Source organism: Microtus oregoni, unplaced genomic scaffold (assembly GCF_018167655.1).
Source record: "Microtus oregoni isolate MIOR12 unplaced genomic scaffold, Mior012 000005F_ref0000423, whole genome shotgun sequence".
In the NCBI taxonomy this organism is placed as follows: domain Eukaryota; kingdom Metazoa; phylum Chordata; class Mammalia; order Rodentia; family Cricetidae; genus Microtus; species Microtus oregoni.
The window spans coordinates 1,277,909-1,293,488 of NW_024543064.1; the positions used below are offsets into that span (position 1 = coordinate 1,277,909).

Sequence of the window (15,580 nt, forward strand, 5' to 3'; positions counted from 1 at the left end):
ATTTTGTTTAATGTTTGAGCGGGTGGAATATACATCTCCTGTCTTGTAGGTTTTCCAGGTTTATTTCTTTATGTCTATAGCCAGGATTTTCAGGGGCTCTCCCCCAGTCAAACCCAAGTCTCTTGAATGGATCCACAGCCTTTTTGTTTAGTCTCTTCTCCAAAGCAATACATTTTCTGACTTCCATTTTAGGGTTAAGGCATTTCTAAAGTATCCAGGCTGGTTTAATTCAGCAGTGCCTTCCACAATCCCGTGTCTCTCAGCCGCTGTCATTCTCTGTTCGTTAGCATTCAAAGAATTGAAAGTTAACAAAGCACCATACAAGGTCCAAACTCCCTGTGTTGTAATATTTTTTATTCGTATGTAACTTTTTTATTTTACTTTGTTCTCTTTTAAAGACTTTTATTATTTTTAAACTATTTTTTATGACTCTCTGAACCCATTTTCTTTTCTTTCTTCAGCATCAAAGCACATTTTAAAACCTACTATACCTTTTTAGAGTGGTTGTGTGTGTGTGTGTGTGTGTGTGTGTGTGTGTCTGTTCCTGGCTTTACTAAGCATCTGCAGATATCTCTGACCACACGAGGCAAATCTGCTATGTCAACTGCAGCCCTGCTTAGCTTAGTGCATGGCGCTGGCGGCTGGCTCCAGCCTGCAGGTAACTTCCAGTAGCCATATCTATTTGTGCTGGTGAACACCAGCCTGCCTGAGAGACTGCCTGACTAGGAAGCTACATCCAGCTTCTTGTTCAGAGCTTTTCTTATCTTTCTCAAGCCCTGTGTTTGGATATTTGGGCACCATGTTGGATGCTATATGTAGAAGAATTTTTGGGGAGGGGGTACCAGCTCACAAACAAAACAAAACAACACAGAGACGTATTATAAAAGCTTGGCCTATAACTTAGGTATGTCCCACTTGCTCTTACAACGTAAATTAACCCATTTCTACTCATCTGTGTGTTACCACATGATGCGTGGCTTTGACCTGACCTCCTGCATGTCTTGCTCTCTGCATCTGACTGGCGACTCCCCATTTCTTCCCTAAGATTTCTCTGTCCCCAGAAGCCCTGCCTAACCTCTTCCTGCCTAGCTGTTGGCCATTCAGCTCTTTATTAAACCAGTCACAGTGACACATCTTCACAGTGTAAAGGAACATTCCACAACATTTCCCCTTTTCGTCTAAATAAAGAGGAAAGGTTTGAGCTCTAATATAATACAACCATATACATTAAGAACAGTTATCAAGTAAGCAATACATTCACAATGTCCTTTCTCAGCAGGTCTCCTCTCCAACCCCTTCACCCTTGGGACTGGCCAGGCTCTAGCTGACTTCTAAACTAACTCTCTGAATTGTAAACTGCATAATTAACATTTACCACGAGGAAGCAAACTCCCTAGCAGCATTTAGAGTTCCCATTGCTCGGCTGCCACCACCCCAAGCCCATTCCAGAATGCACCCCACCCCTCCAGCAGCTACTCGCTGGCTCTAGCTTGGGCCCCTGACCTGCTTCCTGTCTCTGGGTTTGTCTGCTCTGGACATTTCGTATAAAGAGACTCACGTGATCCGTGGGCTTATGCCCCACTTTCTGTCAGTAGCACAGAGGTTCTTCTGTGTTATAGCGTGTTAGCAATCTGTCCCTTTTGTTTGTTTGTTTGTTTTTAATTTTAAATTTCTGGCAGAAACACGTTATTAAATTTTTATCACCCAATCTTTTTCTTTTTTCCTTTCTTTTTCTTTTTTTTCCCTCCTGACATGGTGATCTCAGTGATCCAGGTTGCCTTTGAATTCTTGGATTCAAGCAGTGTTCCTGCCCCAGCTTCTGGAGTAGCTGGGACTGCAGCATCCTTTGCCTGTATTTGAACTGTGCTGTTTTTGTTTGTGGGTGTGAGGATCTGTTTGTATACTCTGGATTTTCATCTCTGGTCAATGTTGATTTCCAAATACTTTCTCTTTCTGTGTGTTGCCTTTTTTTTTGTTGGGGGGGGGGGTTGAAAGTTCCTTTTGACATTCAGTGTTTTAAAGTTTTCTTGGAGTTGGCCTATTTTCTCCTCTGTTGCCTGCACCCTGGCATAATGTCTTTGCTTGAATTTTCTTCTACTGCTTTATAGTTTGAGCCCTAATTGTGTGTTTGGGTGCATGTGTCTGGTGCACCAATGCAACCATGGCGTATCACGGGCTAGGTAAGAACTTCACTGCAAAGCCTCACCCACGGTCTTAAAGTTTTGTGGGTTTTGTTTCATCTTTGAGTCGTTGATCCATATTAGATTAGTTCCCATGTTTCATGTCTGGTAAGAGTCTAACTTTTGCCCACACTATTGAAAAGATTTTCCTTTGCCTGATGAAGGTCTTGTCACACTTGTTAACTGTTTTCGTGTATACGAAAGGAGTTGTTTCTTGGCTTTCTGTTTGCCATGGTTCGATTATGAAATGCCAGCCGTAGGCTCATGTGTTTGAAGACTTGGTCAATAGCTTGGGCTTGTCCCACTAGCTCTTATAACTCAGTGAGCTACTTGGGAAGTTTGGAAACCTTTTGGACACTGGACCTAGATGACTTGAGTAGGGTTAGTGTTATAGCTCACACGCTCCTGCCACCATGGAGCTGCCATGCCTCTGCCCACGTGGTGGACTCTGCCTTGTCAAACCAAACACATCTCTTCTCCCACACATAGCTCTTATCTGGAAAGTGATAACCGACCACACCGTTCCGCTGGCCTGAGCATAAAGTGACTGATATGGTTGCTGTAACTTTGCAGTGAGGTGGTTTTGTTATTTTTTTCCTTTGAGATAAGGTCTCCTGCAGCCGAGGTTGGTCTCAAACTTGCTATGTAGCAAAGGATGACACTGAATGCTGGTCTTTCTGCCTCTGGGATTACAGGTGTGTGCCCAGACTGGAGAAGTGCAGGGCACTGGGCATATAACACGGTGGCAGAGTACTTGTCCGCGATATGTAAGGGCCTACATTCAGTCACCAGTAACACACACACACACACACACACACACACACACACACTCCCCATGCAGTCTGCTTTATCAGAATTGTTTTGACTTCTGGGAAACTTAATATTTCTTTCTTTCTTTTCTTTTTTGGTTTTTCAAGACAGGGTTTCACTGTAGCTTTGGATCCTGTCCTGGAACTTGCTCTCTAGATCAGGCTGGCCTTGAACTCACAGATATCCACCTGCCTCTGCTTCCTGAGTGCTGGGGTTAAAGGTGTGCGCCACAACCACCCGACTCTTTTTTTTCTTAATTTTAAAATGGGATTTTTTTCTTTTTTTTTTTTTGTTTGATTTTTTTTTTGTTTGTTTTTTTGGTTGACTAGATACTAGATTTTGTCATTGGGTTGTTCTGTACTTATTGAGATGATCATGTTTGTTTGTTTATTTTCAAAACTCCTGTTAATGTGTCCACTACACTGACCAGTGCTGTTTACTGACGTGGAGGGTGGTGTGGCCATGAGTGCAGGGACCCGTGGAGACCAGAAGAGGGCATCAGATCCCCTGTAGCTGGAGTTACAGGAAGCTGTTATCCTCCTGACCTGAGTGTGGGTGCTGAGCACCGAACTGGGTCCTTGGAGAAAGCAAAAAGGTTGTTGTTGTTGTTATTATTGATTTTCAAGACAGGGTTTCTCTGTGTAACAGTCCTTAACTGTCTTGGAACTCACTATGTAGACCAGACTGGCTTCGAACTCACAGAGATCCACTCTGCCTCAGCCTCCCAAGTGCTGGGATTAAAGGCCACCACTACCCAGCTTGCAGGAAATTCTCTTAACTACTGAGTCATCTCTTCAGTCTGAAACTAATCAATTTTTTAATTTGAATTTTCCTTGGATCCTATGAGTGAGTTCCTCTTGGTCATGATATATAGTGTTTTTTTACTAGGTTGCTAAATTTGTTTTGCTAGTGTTTTATTGGGGATTTTTTTTTAAATGGCCATTGATGCTGATCATGAGATTCAGGGCCCACTGGGACAATGATAAAGACACCCATCTTGGGCTTCTGATTTAACCACATCTACAAATTAGGTCTTACCAGTAAGTTTTAGGGGAAGGGTGTGGGCACATCACAGTGAGCACGCCATTGTTCAGACACCCTCAGCTGGTGGCTACATTGAAGTCCATCTGCCCTCTGCTCCTGTAGGTTGGTGAGCTGCTCTGACTTCTTTTCCAGTCCCACTTTGTGGGTGGACTTACACTGTTGTGCTAGAGGCTGTGTGTGACTGGGGTGACAGTGGGGCACCTCTTGGGGTTGGGTCCCCGGGGTTCTGAAGTGGATATCAGATTCATGCAGGGCAGGAAAAACTTCCAGGTCTGTCTCTCATCTCAGTTCACCTCCCTCTTGGTTTCCGTCTGTGCTCCCAACCTGGGAGCTGCTCTGGCTGCTATTCCCCCCCTCCCCTTTACGTGCTTCCTAGAGGTCATCATAACTGTGGGCCAGCAGCAGGCTTGGGCAGATGACACCTTGGCAGGGGTGTGGTTGCCAAAGGAAGCCAAAGTGGTAACCTGTTCAGGGAACAGCCTGGAGTGTTGTGGGAGCTGCGGGCCTGCTTTTCGTCCCACCGGGCTCCCGCCCGGCTAGCTTTACACCAGAAATAACAACACACAAAGTGTATTCATTTAAACACTGCTTGGCCTATTTCTATCTAGCCTCTTCTAGGCTAATTCTCACGTATTAATTTAGCCCATTTCTAATCATCTGTGTAGCACCGCTAGGTGCGCTTACCGGGAAGATTCTAGCCTATGTCCATCCTGGGTCGGAGCTTCATCGCGTGTGCCTCAGAGAGCAGAGCTATCGTCTCTGAGCTCACTTCCTCTTCCTCCCAGCATTCTGTTCTGTTTACTCCTCCCACCTATGTTTTAACCTATCAGGGCCAAGCAGTTTCTTTATTGCTTAACCAATGAAATCAACAGATTGATATATGACACTCCCACATCACTGGAGCTCTTGGGGCATGCTGTGTGTAACCCTAAGGTGCTGGGACCAGATTGGGGGGGGGGGCTCAGTAGGAGGGCAGTGGCCTGGTCTTCAGAAGGCTTTGGTTCCATCCCTAGTATTGGAGAGACGACAAGAAAATGAATTTGTGTGACATTCGTGTGGCTACCACCTTATTGGCTACCATACATGCAGTGTGACTGTGCAGGTAGGGGAAGTGTGTAGTGCCTCAGTTTCCCCCTCTCTAAGCGAGGACTGTGAAACTCATGACCTTTAGAAGGGTACATGCCTATGTTCCCAGCACTTGAGAGGTAAGCTCCCAAGTGTTCTCTAATGAGTTTGAGGCTAGCCTTGACTAGTCGAGACCCTGTCTCAGAAAAACAGAACAAAGAGCCATAAAAACAAAGGCTTCGCTGAAATACGTTCAGGGAAGCCAATTCTCTGATAGCCCGCTGTACCTACCAGGGGTGATCAGGTGCAAACGGGAGTTCCCGACCCAGTGCCGGCAATTAAACTTTTGCCTGGTCCTTCCCTTGTCCTGGGAGGAAGTGAGCCAGGCTCAGGGTGGGAGCTGGCAGGTAAACCGAGATAGATCTTGGTGGACTGTTGCCCTGAGCAAACATGCAGAGTCTCCTCCCGTCCCGCACGACTGGCGAGTATTTATAGGTAGGGCCTATTGTTTCGTTAAAAGTCTCCTTTCGTTCAGACTTGTCTCAAATTATTTGTGACAAATTGGGAAAGCTACTTTTGCTCTTAAAATAGGCTCCTAACAAAATTAGCCACCAAGCCATGCAGCCTGCATTTTCTAGAGTTTTTTTGCAAAGCTGGATATTTTGGGCTGGACTGGAGGAGAGAGATTGGCCAGACAGTGTTTGTGATGTGGTGCTAATTTTTATGTTAGACACATTTTTTTTTCTTGTTGAGGTCCCTCATGGATGTCACAGTTCAGTTATCGTATGATTTTATAATCTGAGTCAAGGGCTTGCCAGGTTTCTAGCACAGGGCCAGGACCTAAGTGGGCTCTGTGGTCTGTAAAACCTCTGTCGTAACCAACAGCTCCTCTCATTGTATTGTACCTCAGTGAGTGTCATTGTATTGTACCTCAGTGAATGTCATTGTATTGTACCTCAGTGAATGTCATTGTATTGTACCTCAGTGAATGTCATTGTATTGTACCTCAGTGAATGTCATTGTATTGTACCTCAGTGAGTGTCCCGATAAAACTTTCACAGACACCAAAGACTAGTTCAGATATGGTCATGATTTTTAAAATATTATTATCTTATTTAACCAATTAAAAATATAAGGTTTTGGGGTTTTTGTTTTGTTTTTTGTTTGTTTGTATTTTTAAGGGCTGGAAATTTAGCCCACAGCTTCGTACAGAGTAGGCAAGCGTTGTACCACTGAACGACACCCACAACCCTAGGCCGGCTTTCCATTTGCAATCCTCCTCCTGCCTTAGCCTCTCAAGTGGTAGAATTGCAGGTCTGCCACCACCACAACTGGCTCAAGAGTCATTCTTACCCTGCTTGGCTGGAGCACCAGGTGCCATGCTCTGCCTTGCCTTGTTTGTAGAAGAGGGGCCTTGAGTGCCGTGTTTATAAGTTTCCCCTTTTCTGAAGTGCCTTTGCACAGCTGGTCAGCTGCCAAAAGAGGGAAGCTTTGTCCCTGGAGGCGTGGCTTCCCTCTCTCCAGGGTCTGACTGAAGGAGCTGGATCTGAACCCAGAGCTCAGGCAAACAAACACAGACCTGTGAGCCGATGCCTCTGTGCTGCGGACATGGCATAGCCATTAGGTCAGGATGGGCCAGCCCCGAGGAGGGGGTCTTCGTGGGAAGGCATGGGGTCAAGCGGTCCATCACTGACTCCCAGTCTGTCTGGGGCACCAGGTTGGCTGTAGCCCGGCAAGGCACAGCACCGTGTGTTAGGTCCCACATCGTTCACACTGTGTGATGGATCACCCCCTCACCTTGGCCTCCTTGAGGGTGGTACCAGGCCAGCGAGATTCGCTCAGATCCCTGGGAAAACTCTTTCCCGTTCCTACATGGAGGGTAGCCCACTGTATTCTCCATGTGGTTGGGTCCATGTAATGGTTGCACCTACAATATTGCAAAGGCCGTTTGACCTAGGATTTGGCCTGCATTGAATGGGCCGTAGTCCTCTCATCCTGGGTACTGGACAGCCCTTCAGTGCTTGGGACCCGAGTCCATCTGATTGCATATCATAGGCCATTGTTACGCCTGGAGTTGCTGCACCCAGAATCCCAGCCTGGTGCTAATCAGGAGGACCCCAGTCACCTGGGGTGTTTCCCCAGATGTGGCATTTTAAAGACTGCTAAGTACGAGCCCTCCTCGGCTGGGCTCTGGCTGGCTCTCCTCCTGTCCGGCAGGCTCAGCACAGAGACGCTTGTTTTCGTGTGACGTCAGCTCCTCCGTATCCATGCCGTGTTTTAGTTTGTGCCTCAGCTGCCGGCTGTAGCTTCCCAGGGGAGCTGGGTACCACCCGGGCCTGGAGACATGAGGAGGCAGAGATGTGAGAGGCGGGGAGCAGGACAGCCAACCTTGTATTAGATGTCTGCTCCTCCGGCAGCAGCCCACCCTGCCTTTTGTCGATCTGGAGACCCACCCCGCCTATTGTCGGTCCAGGAGGCCAGGGTCGCAGCATCGGCTCCTTAAAGGGACGGAAGATGCCTCCTTGCACGCCCACCTTCGGTAGAGCATAAAGAATCCTGTGCTGGGGAGGACGCCGAGAAAGCCGGTAAGTAACGCACGGCTCTCCTGTGGGTTTTCCACCAGGCCTAAGGTGGTGGTGTTGCAGGCCTCATGGATGCGGTGGCCGGGGCCGCGGAGCTCAAGCCAATGCTTCAGGTCTCATCTTGGCTCCGCCACAGCCTGCGTGTTGCACAGCTGTTCCAGCACCGAGTCGACCAGGGCATGGATGCTGCCGCAGCATCTCGCGGCAGCAGTGATGTCGGGAGAAGGACGCCGAGAGGCTGTTGTCTTCCCTGGTGACAGGTTTTCAGAAAAATAAGCCATATAGTGAAGCATGCCGAGCTGCCTGTGCAGCTGACGGGAATGCGAGGGAAGGAGATGGTGCACGGGTGTACATGCTGGAGGCCTGGGGTGGGCAGAGCTGCTGCAGAGCCCGGCGAGGTCCCCGGGAAGCCTCTCCCCTCACTTAGCCTAGCCCTGGGGAGCCTCCAGCAACTGGGCAGTGTGTTGCTGTGACTGGGATTTTGCAGCCAGGAATCTGTGTCGTGGTCGGAGGGAACATGCATCTCCGCCGCTTCCTCCTCTCCCTGCATTGCTGCTAGCGGCTGGATTAGTGGGACCACAATGGTGAGGTCTGGTCTCCCGCCTGGCACTCAAACAACCAGCACCTGTTTCCATAAACAAGCGCATCTCTGGCTGGTCGGCTTACAGGGGCGAGCCTGCCCTGCCTTTCTGAGCCGTGGCTTTGCATGGGCAGCAGCCTCGTGCTGGAGTCTGGGTGACACGAAAGGTACTGACGTGCACCCGGGTTCTCGGATGTCGGCAGGCAGTGCGGCCTCGGCGCCCCATTTTCTGCCCTGAGATGGTTGGAGGTAGATTGAGATGGGTCTGAGGGCTGTTCGGAGATTGAGGGTGAGGGGCATGCATGGGAATGGGAATGCTTTTCTGACGACCATTTTGCAAGGGTTTTTGCTTTTTTTTTTTTTAAAAAAAAAAAAAACAAAAACAACTACCAGCTTCCCCTACCAAGCTGGCAGGGGCCTTGGGGCCTGGAGAGCCAGGTTGTCCAAAGGTATCGCTCCCTCGTTTGGAGTGTGCAGAGAGACATCCCCCCCCATGGGGGGGGGTGTATAGACTGCCCTTCCCCCAGGCATGGGCTGTTCCATGCAACCAGAATGGGTCTCAAGGGTGGCTTGTTTGTTTTGGGCCCTAGAATTATCAAATGTGGCCTGTGGATGGGTTTGAGACAAGAACGGCAACAGGGGTGCTTGCTTGCTTGCTAGGAAGGAGAAACGAGCTGTGTCATAGTTCTCTGAGATGCATGAGTGTCGTGGCCTCTTTCCGTTTGCCAGAGGGCTTGCTTGCGGTGCATAGCCAACTTGAATCCTCAGCAAGTGGACCGGTAACCAGGGCTTCCAGACTGGCACTGGGGCGTGAGGTCTCCCTGGTAGGTTTTGGCCCAGTGCTCCTTGGTAGTTTCACAGAAACATGGTCAGGGACAGCTCCCAGGAACCAACGGATCCCCCTGGCAAAGCTATCCCCTACGGATGCTGGCGGAACACAGAGTGGGTCGTGGCTGCGTTGTTAACGGTGTTTGTGTCCTGACCAAGTCTGCATGGAGACCACCTTCTTATCTAAGCGTCACCGGCTTCCAGCGGACCCCTTTCCCGTCTCTGTAAAGTTCTGAGGCACCGGTAGTTATGTAAGAACTTAGCTGTGAGCTATATTCCTGCCTCCTAGACTTCATCCCTGATCTCAGGCTGTGCTACCCTGCAGCACTTGCTGGCCTGCCTGTCATTCCTGTCATGCAGGTCAGAGTGTCCATGGGGTCCCTGGAGCTCCTGTCGGTTCATTCCAAGAGCTGCAGGTAGGTGCCCCGGTAGCTTCGGGCCTCCGGCTGGGGTGTAGGAACCATTAAAGTTGGCCGCGGGGCCAGTGAATGTTCTTGGAAGTTTTCCCACATCGTGTTGTCTAATCTCTGATACGTCTGTGGAGTGTTCTGGGCACCGCAAATGAGCCAAGGTCTGACCACAAGGAGACTGTCCAGGGGTTTGGGCTCCGAACTGTCCTAATATGGAGTGGTTGTTGTTCTCTTTGCTGACCTGGATCTGTTGTGAGGATGTTACTAAGCAGGGACCATCTTGGGTGAGGGGAACACCTCTGAGTGGGCTGTTTCGTGGGGCAGTATCTGAAGAACCGAGACTATTTCATTTTTGAACTTGTGCTGTGGTGCTCCAAGGCATTGATGGTTCTGGCATCGTCTTGTTCACTTACGGCCTCTTGCTGTCTCATGCCCCAGGGCCTTTGCTTGTTCTGTGTCCTCCCTTCCTGGTGGGAGAAATGGTTCTCGGGCTGTCGTTCCCACAAATTCACTTCCTAGGAAAGTCAAGAACCTCAAGGAGTGAAGCTCTCTGCTAAGGGGTCACGCAGGGAGCAGGCTCAGATGTGTTGCTTTTAGAAGGGTCAGAAAAGCCTTGTCCAAAGTGGGCTGTCTCAGTCTGTCACTTCTTCAGTTCTGATCGAGAGACAACCTGGCATCCCCCTGCCCCAGTATGTTTGGACACCGTGTTTTATTTTTAGGACTACCCTAAATATGTGGAGTAGGGCACCTCGTTATGGCAAGCTAGCTGCCTTCCTGCTTCTGTCTCTGAGGCCTCTGCAGAACCTGCCAGATTCCACCCCTCTCAGGGTGGCCACAGGGAACCAGGTGCCCGTTTGAACAGAGAGACAGGTGTGTGACAGTGTGAGACAGTCTCCAGTGTGACAGCGGAGCGTTTCCGTTGCACACGGTGTCAGGAGGCTGCCTCAGTTCCCGTTGGTTTCTTTATTGTTTTGTTTTTATGGTGTGGGGGTTTGAATGTGTCTGATCTTGTGTGTGTGTGTGTACTTGTGTGTATGAGTGCGTGTGCGCGCGCGTGCGTGCGAGTGTGTGTGTGTGTGTCTGTGGAGACCAAAGCCAACATCAGGTGTCTTCTCTTTTCACCTTCTCTTACTGAACCTAGAACTCATCAGTTTATCTAGACCGCTGGCCACAGCACTCTGGGGACCTACCTGCCTCTGCCTCCCCAGCACTAGACTCGTTCCAGACTCTTGGGTAACCAGGAATCCAGACTCGGATCCCTGTGCTCTCGTGACAAGGACTTTACCTTGAATCATCTCCTTTTTAAACATCTTTTTTACTGGAGGTTCTGAAAAGTCTGGTTTCTAACAAGATGGAGCCACCATATGTTGGCAAGCAATGAAGGATCTGAGTGGGATACAGGCTGCCAGTGCCTACCTCCGGCTGTCCTGGTCACAGTCCCTGGACCACTGCCTCACTTGCTCTGCCGTAAAATAGGTTCATGGTGGGCAGAGCCTGTGTCTCGTCCTGGTCAGAAAGCTGTCCTGGCGAATGCTCGTTTGCAAACTCAGCATTGTGCATTATTTTTGCTCAGTTTTTAGTTTAGTTTTGTTTTTTAAAGACAAGGTCTCACTGTGTATTCCTGGCCTGTCTACTTACTCAGTATGAAGACCAGACAGGCCTCAAACTCACTTCTGCCTCCTGGGTGCTGGGTTTGAAGGTATATATCAGCGTGCTTGGCTGTAGCTAAATGTTTATATTGAGCTTTGCATATTTCTGTTTTACTGCTGAGGATGGAAGGGGCCAGGGCCCCGTTTCTCTCAACCTAGTCTGACTCTGATTTCTTCTTGGGATTATTTCCACCATGGCAGTTTCTTTTTGACTTTTATTTCCAAGTTTCTCTGTAGCACATCTGTGCAGTTATTTATAGACTTTTTAATCTGAGCTGGTTCTCGTTTGCTGCCCTCCCTGGACCTGTCTCTGCCCCTCCACCAATATGGTTGAGGTTTTTGTTTGTTTGTTAAAGATTGCATGTTACCCGTATGGATGCAGCGTCCAGGGATATCAGAAGAGGGCATCAAATCCCCTGAAATTACAAATAAAGACAGTTGTGGGCGACCATGTGGGTGCTGGGAATCAAACATAGGCCTGCAAGAATTAAGCAAGCACTCCTAACTGTTGAACCACCTCTCTCTCCCCCGTTTACCGTCCCACCCTGCATGCTATTAGCCATACAGCCATTTTCCCACTTCCAGGAAACTTTCAGTCTTCCTTGGAGCATTCCTGATTTGTCTGCCAGAGTTTTGTTTTGTTTTTATTGGTTTGGTTTGGACAGGGTCTCATGCTTCCCAGGTTGGGTTCAAGCTGGATCTCTGCCAGCTGAGCTATATCCTAGCTTCTCTCAGCTTTAAAAATTTTAAAATTTATTAGTGTGTGTGTGTGTGTGTGTGTGTGCGCGCGCGCAAGATAATGCATATGATTCGGTATGGGGGTGAGTGTGCTGTGGCGGGTGTGGAAGGCAACTTTTTGAAGTCAGAGTCAGTTCTTTCTATTTTTTTGTGTAGTTCAATTTTATTTTTTGCCACTTAGAATGAAGAATACTTCAGGCTAGTACTGTGGTTTCTCAATCTCTTCTTCTAAGAGAAAAAGGAGATAAAGTCCTCTCTCAGCTATGGTGATGGGTGTGCCTCACTTTCTCAGCCTCTAGGAACTAGCGCTTTGTCCAGTCACTTGCCCTGGTAGGGTTAGCACGCGAGGTTAGCAGAAATCCTTTATTTGCACACCTGTGCTAAAGAAGGGTTCTTTCTGTATGTTTGTTTATTATTGTTCCCTGGTTGGGCTTTATTTTAGTGGTGGTCATTTTGGTTTGCTTGTTCCGCCTTCTTTTCTTAAATTCTCCTCTCGTAAATTATATCCCTCCCACCTTTCCCCAGTGCGGCGTGAATCCCAGCACTCAGAAGGCAGAGGCGGGTAGATCTTCATGAGTTCCAGGCCAGCCTGGTCTACAGAGCGAGTTTGGGTTGTGGGACTCAGACTCAGGTCTTGACCACTGAGGCATCTATCTCATCAGACCACTTTCAGCGTTTTTGGGGAGTTCTGTCTTCCCGGCTGTGGAGACTTCCTTCCGTGCTCCAGTTCTCAGGCACTGCCACTCCCCTCGTGCCTGTTTCAGGGCCTTCTGTGTCCAACACAGAAATGCTGCCCTCTCCCCTGCTGGCTCTCTTGATCCAGCCTGCCTGCTGTTCCTTTGGCATCAGTGCTTGTAGGTATAAGATGTGTTTGTGATGACTCTCACGTTAGCTTCTGGCTTCTAAAGTCAGACATTTTGGAGGGTGTGTGCATGTGTGTATGGTGTAGGTGTGTGTGTGTGTATGTGCACTCACACGCGTGTTCATGTGTGTGCATGTGTGTTTCTCCTTAAGGATCTTAGTATCTTTTTACTTGTCTGTGTGTTCTCAAGTTTCCTGTTAACGTCCCCTGATGTGGGGCTCTTAGGTCTCCTGTACCAGGAACTTTGTGGGGGGGGAGGCACACACTGTTTGGATGTGAGATGCTTCGCTTCCTAGTTGTGTTTTCTTGCGTGACTGACTTCCTTTCTGCTGTCTTTAGGGGTTCCCTCTGGTCACTGGTTGGGCCTCCTAGGTTGGTCCTCCAGTCTTCCCTGTCTCCTATCTCCCATCTGTGTTTCTCTCTTCCAGAGACCACCAGGTCTTCTTGTCCAAACTATCCCTTAGCTCCTTAAATGCTATCCCACCTCCTTAGGTATTTATAGAATCTTGATACGTGCCCCAGGCTGCCCTGGTACTTACTGTGTAAGCCAGGCTGGCCTCAGACTTTAAACAGTCCGCCTGCCTCGGTCTCCTCAGTGCTGGGCTGGTCACCGCTCCTAGCCCCTTCTTACCCTTTTAACTTTCAAGAGATCTTTGCTGTTCTCTGATTGTCCTCTTTAAAACTGTGTCCATCTCCTGGGTTTGGTTAGCATGCAGGTGTCCTGAGTTTAACCCCCAGCACCCAACGAGACTGAGTATCATGATGCGTATCTTTAATAGGAGTATTTGGGAGTGGGAGGATCAAGATCCCATATTGCAGTTGTCTCCTGGCTTTTCTTGGCAGGGACCGTTCCTCAGGCGGCCCTTGCTTCTGTTTTGTGAGAACTGGAAGGTGCTGACTGGATGTGTGACATCCTACACTTGGGTTTGTCTGGTACGTTCTCACCTGGTATCTCGGGGCTTGGGATGGAAGACTTGGAGGTGAAGGGCCCCCCTTGCCCTCCTTATCATCTCAGAATGTCCAGCTTTTGTACAGCTCGGCCTTGCTGACAGTGTCTCTCCACCAAGAGAGACTCACTGCATTGGAGAAGGTTGTTAGCACAGCCCATGCACAAGGTGGTTCTCATCGTCCTTCTTGAGGGGGAGGGAGGGAAGGAGAAGCTACACAAATAACACCCAGTCTCCTCTGTGAGAATCTTGTCTCTTCTCGGCGGTTACTAATTGGTTGGATTCCCGCCTGTGTCACGTTAGCACGTTAGCGTCTGGGTTAGTCTTCTACTTGTTCTACTGCCCCAGGTGACCCAGCCTTGGGCTCTGGAGCCCCCTCAAGTTTGCTCTGGAATGGTGACAGAGGGCCAGGAGATCATGGATCTCTGGCTAGATGTGGTGGCTTGAATGACAGTGGCCCCTATAAGCTCCTGTTCAAATGCTTGATGCCCATTTGGTGGGATTGTTTGGAAAGGATTAGAATTATCACTGGGGACAAGCTTTAAGGTTTCAAAAGACTCAACTCCATTCCCAATTCCTGTGCTCTCTCTTCCATCAAGATTGTGAGCTCTCAGGGCCGGGCGTGGTGGTGGTGGTGCACGCCTTTAATCCCAGCCCTTAGGAGGCAGAGGCAGGTGAGTTTCAGTGAGTTCAAGGCCAGCCTGGTCTACAAAGCAGAGTTCCAGGACAACCAAAGATAGAGAAAACATGTATTGAAAAAACAAAAAATAAAAAAATAAAAATAAAAAGTAGAGATGTGAGCCCTCAGTGGATCCACAGTGATGTTGCTGCCACTGCCACTCGTCCCTTCTGTCCTGGGTGGCTGCCTTTTCCTCCAGAGGCTACGTGTCTGGGAGAGAGGGATGTGGGGTCTTGCGTGTGTCCAGGTGTGTCCAGGTGTGTGCAGAGAGGCTGCAGGCGTCCTGAGTCCTTCAAGGACAGACTTGGTAAAGCTCAACCTTGGAGCCAAAAGGCAACAGAAGAAAATGACTTTGAACAGAGACTGTAATTAATCATTTTGTAAATATAAAACACGTGATTAAGTGTTCAGCACAGGCGGGGAGTCAGGAGTTATGCCCGTGGCCTGTCTCCCTGATTTAAATCCTTCTGCCAGGCCAACTCCAGGCTTTGCACACCGAGGGACTCACATAGTGAGCCATCAAGAGTTGTATCTCTTCGGTTGGCTGTGGGCTGCCCCTCACCTTCATAGTGGGGATGGCCAGCTGGGTGGTAGGTGCCCACCTCGGATAGCTCCTTTGTTCTTTTCATCTCTTGTCTTACTCAGTTTGGAGTTAAGGTCAGTTTTAAGTTCCCCAGACCCAGTTCTCCATGACATAGCTTTCTCCTGTGTCACTGGCCTTAAGATCTTCGGGTTCTTGACTACATTTTAGGCCCCTCTGAAATCACAGCAAGTCCTCAATTTATAATGGGTTTGTAGGGCCCATTGTAGAGCCCATCGCTGGCACACCCCTAGAATCCCAGCAATCAGGAGCATCAAAAACTCAATGCTACCCTTTGTTTCATGAATTTTTCTAAAAAAACAAAAGGAAAGAAAGAAAATGAAAAAGAAGAAATTTTAAATAAAATTATTTTTATTTATTCATTTTAAAAGTATAACCCCAGGATTGGAGAGTTGGCTCAGTGACTGAGAGTTCGTGTTGTTCTTGCAGAGGAGTTGGGTTCAGTCACTAGTACCCAAATGGTAGCTCACAATCATCTGTTAACTTTGGTTCCAGGGGACCAGGTTTCTTCTTACCTCTTCTGGCACTGTGGTGAACATACATACGTGCAGGTGAAATGCTCATGCATAAATAAGTCTCTTTTAAAAATCCATGATTTATTTATA

The 15,580-nt window shown here is 48.6% G+C and overlaps 1 protein-coding gene across 2 annotated transcripts in view; it reads left to right on the plus strand.

The window, feature by feature from the left end:
* LOC121448043 (protein kinase C zeta type) overlaps positions 1–15,580 on the plus strand; it is a 104,840-nt gene that overhangs the window by 11,377 nt on the left and 77,883 nt on the right. Inside the window, exon 1 of one of the 2 annotated variants that reach the window (XM_041651643.1) lies at positions 8,486–8,510. The exons of the other annotated variant lie outside the window; for it this stretch is intronic. Within the exon in view, the coding sequence (XP_041507577.1) occupies positions 8,501–8,510 (10 nt within the window). The 5' untranslated portion in view covers positions 8,486–8,500. Of the gene's footprint in view, positions 1–8,485; positions 8,511–15,580 lie in introns of those variants that run through there. 2 annotated transcript variants of the gene reach the window in all.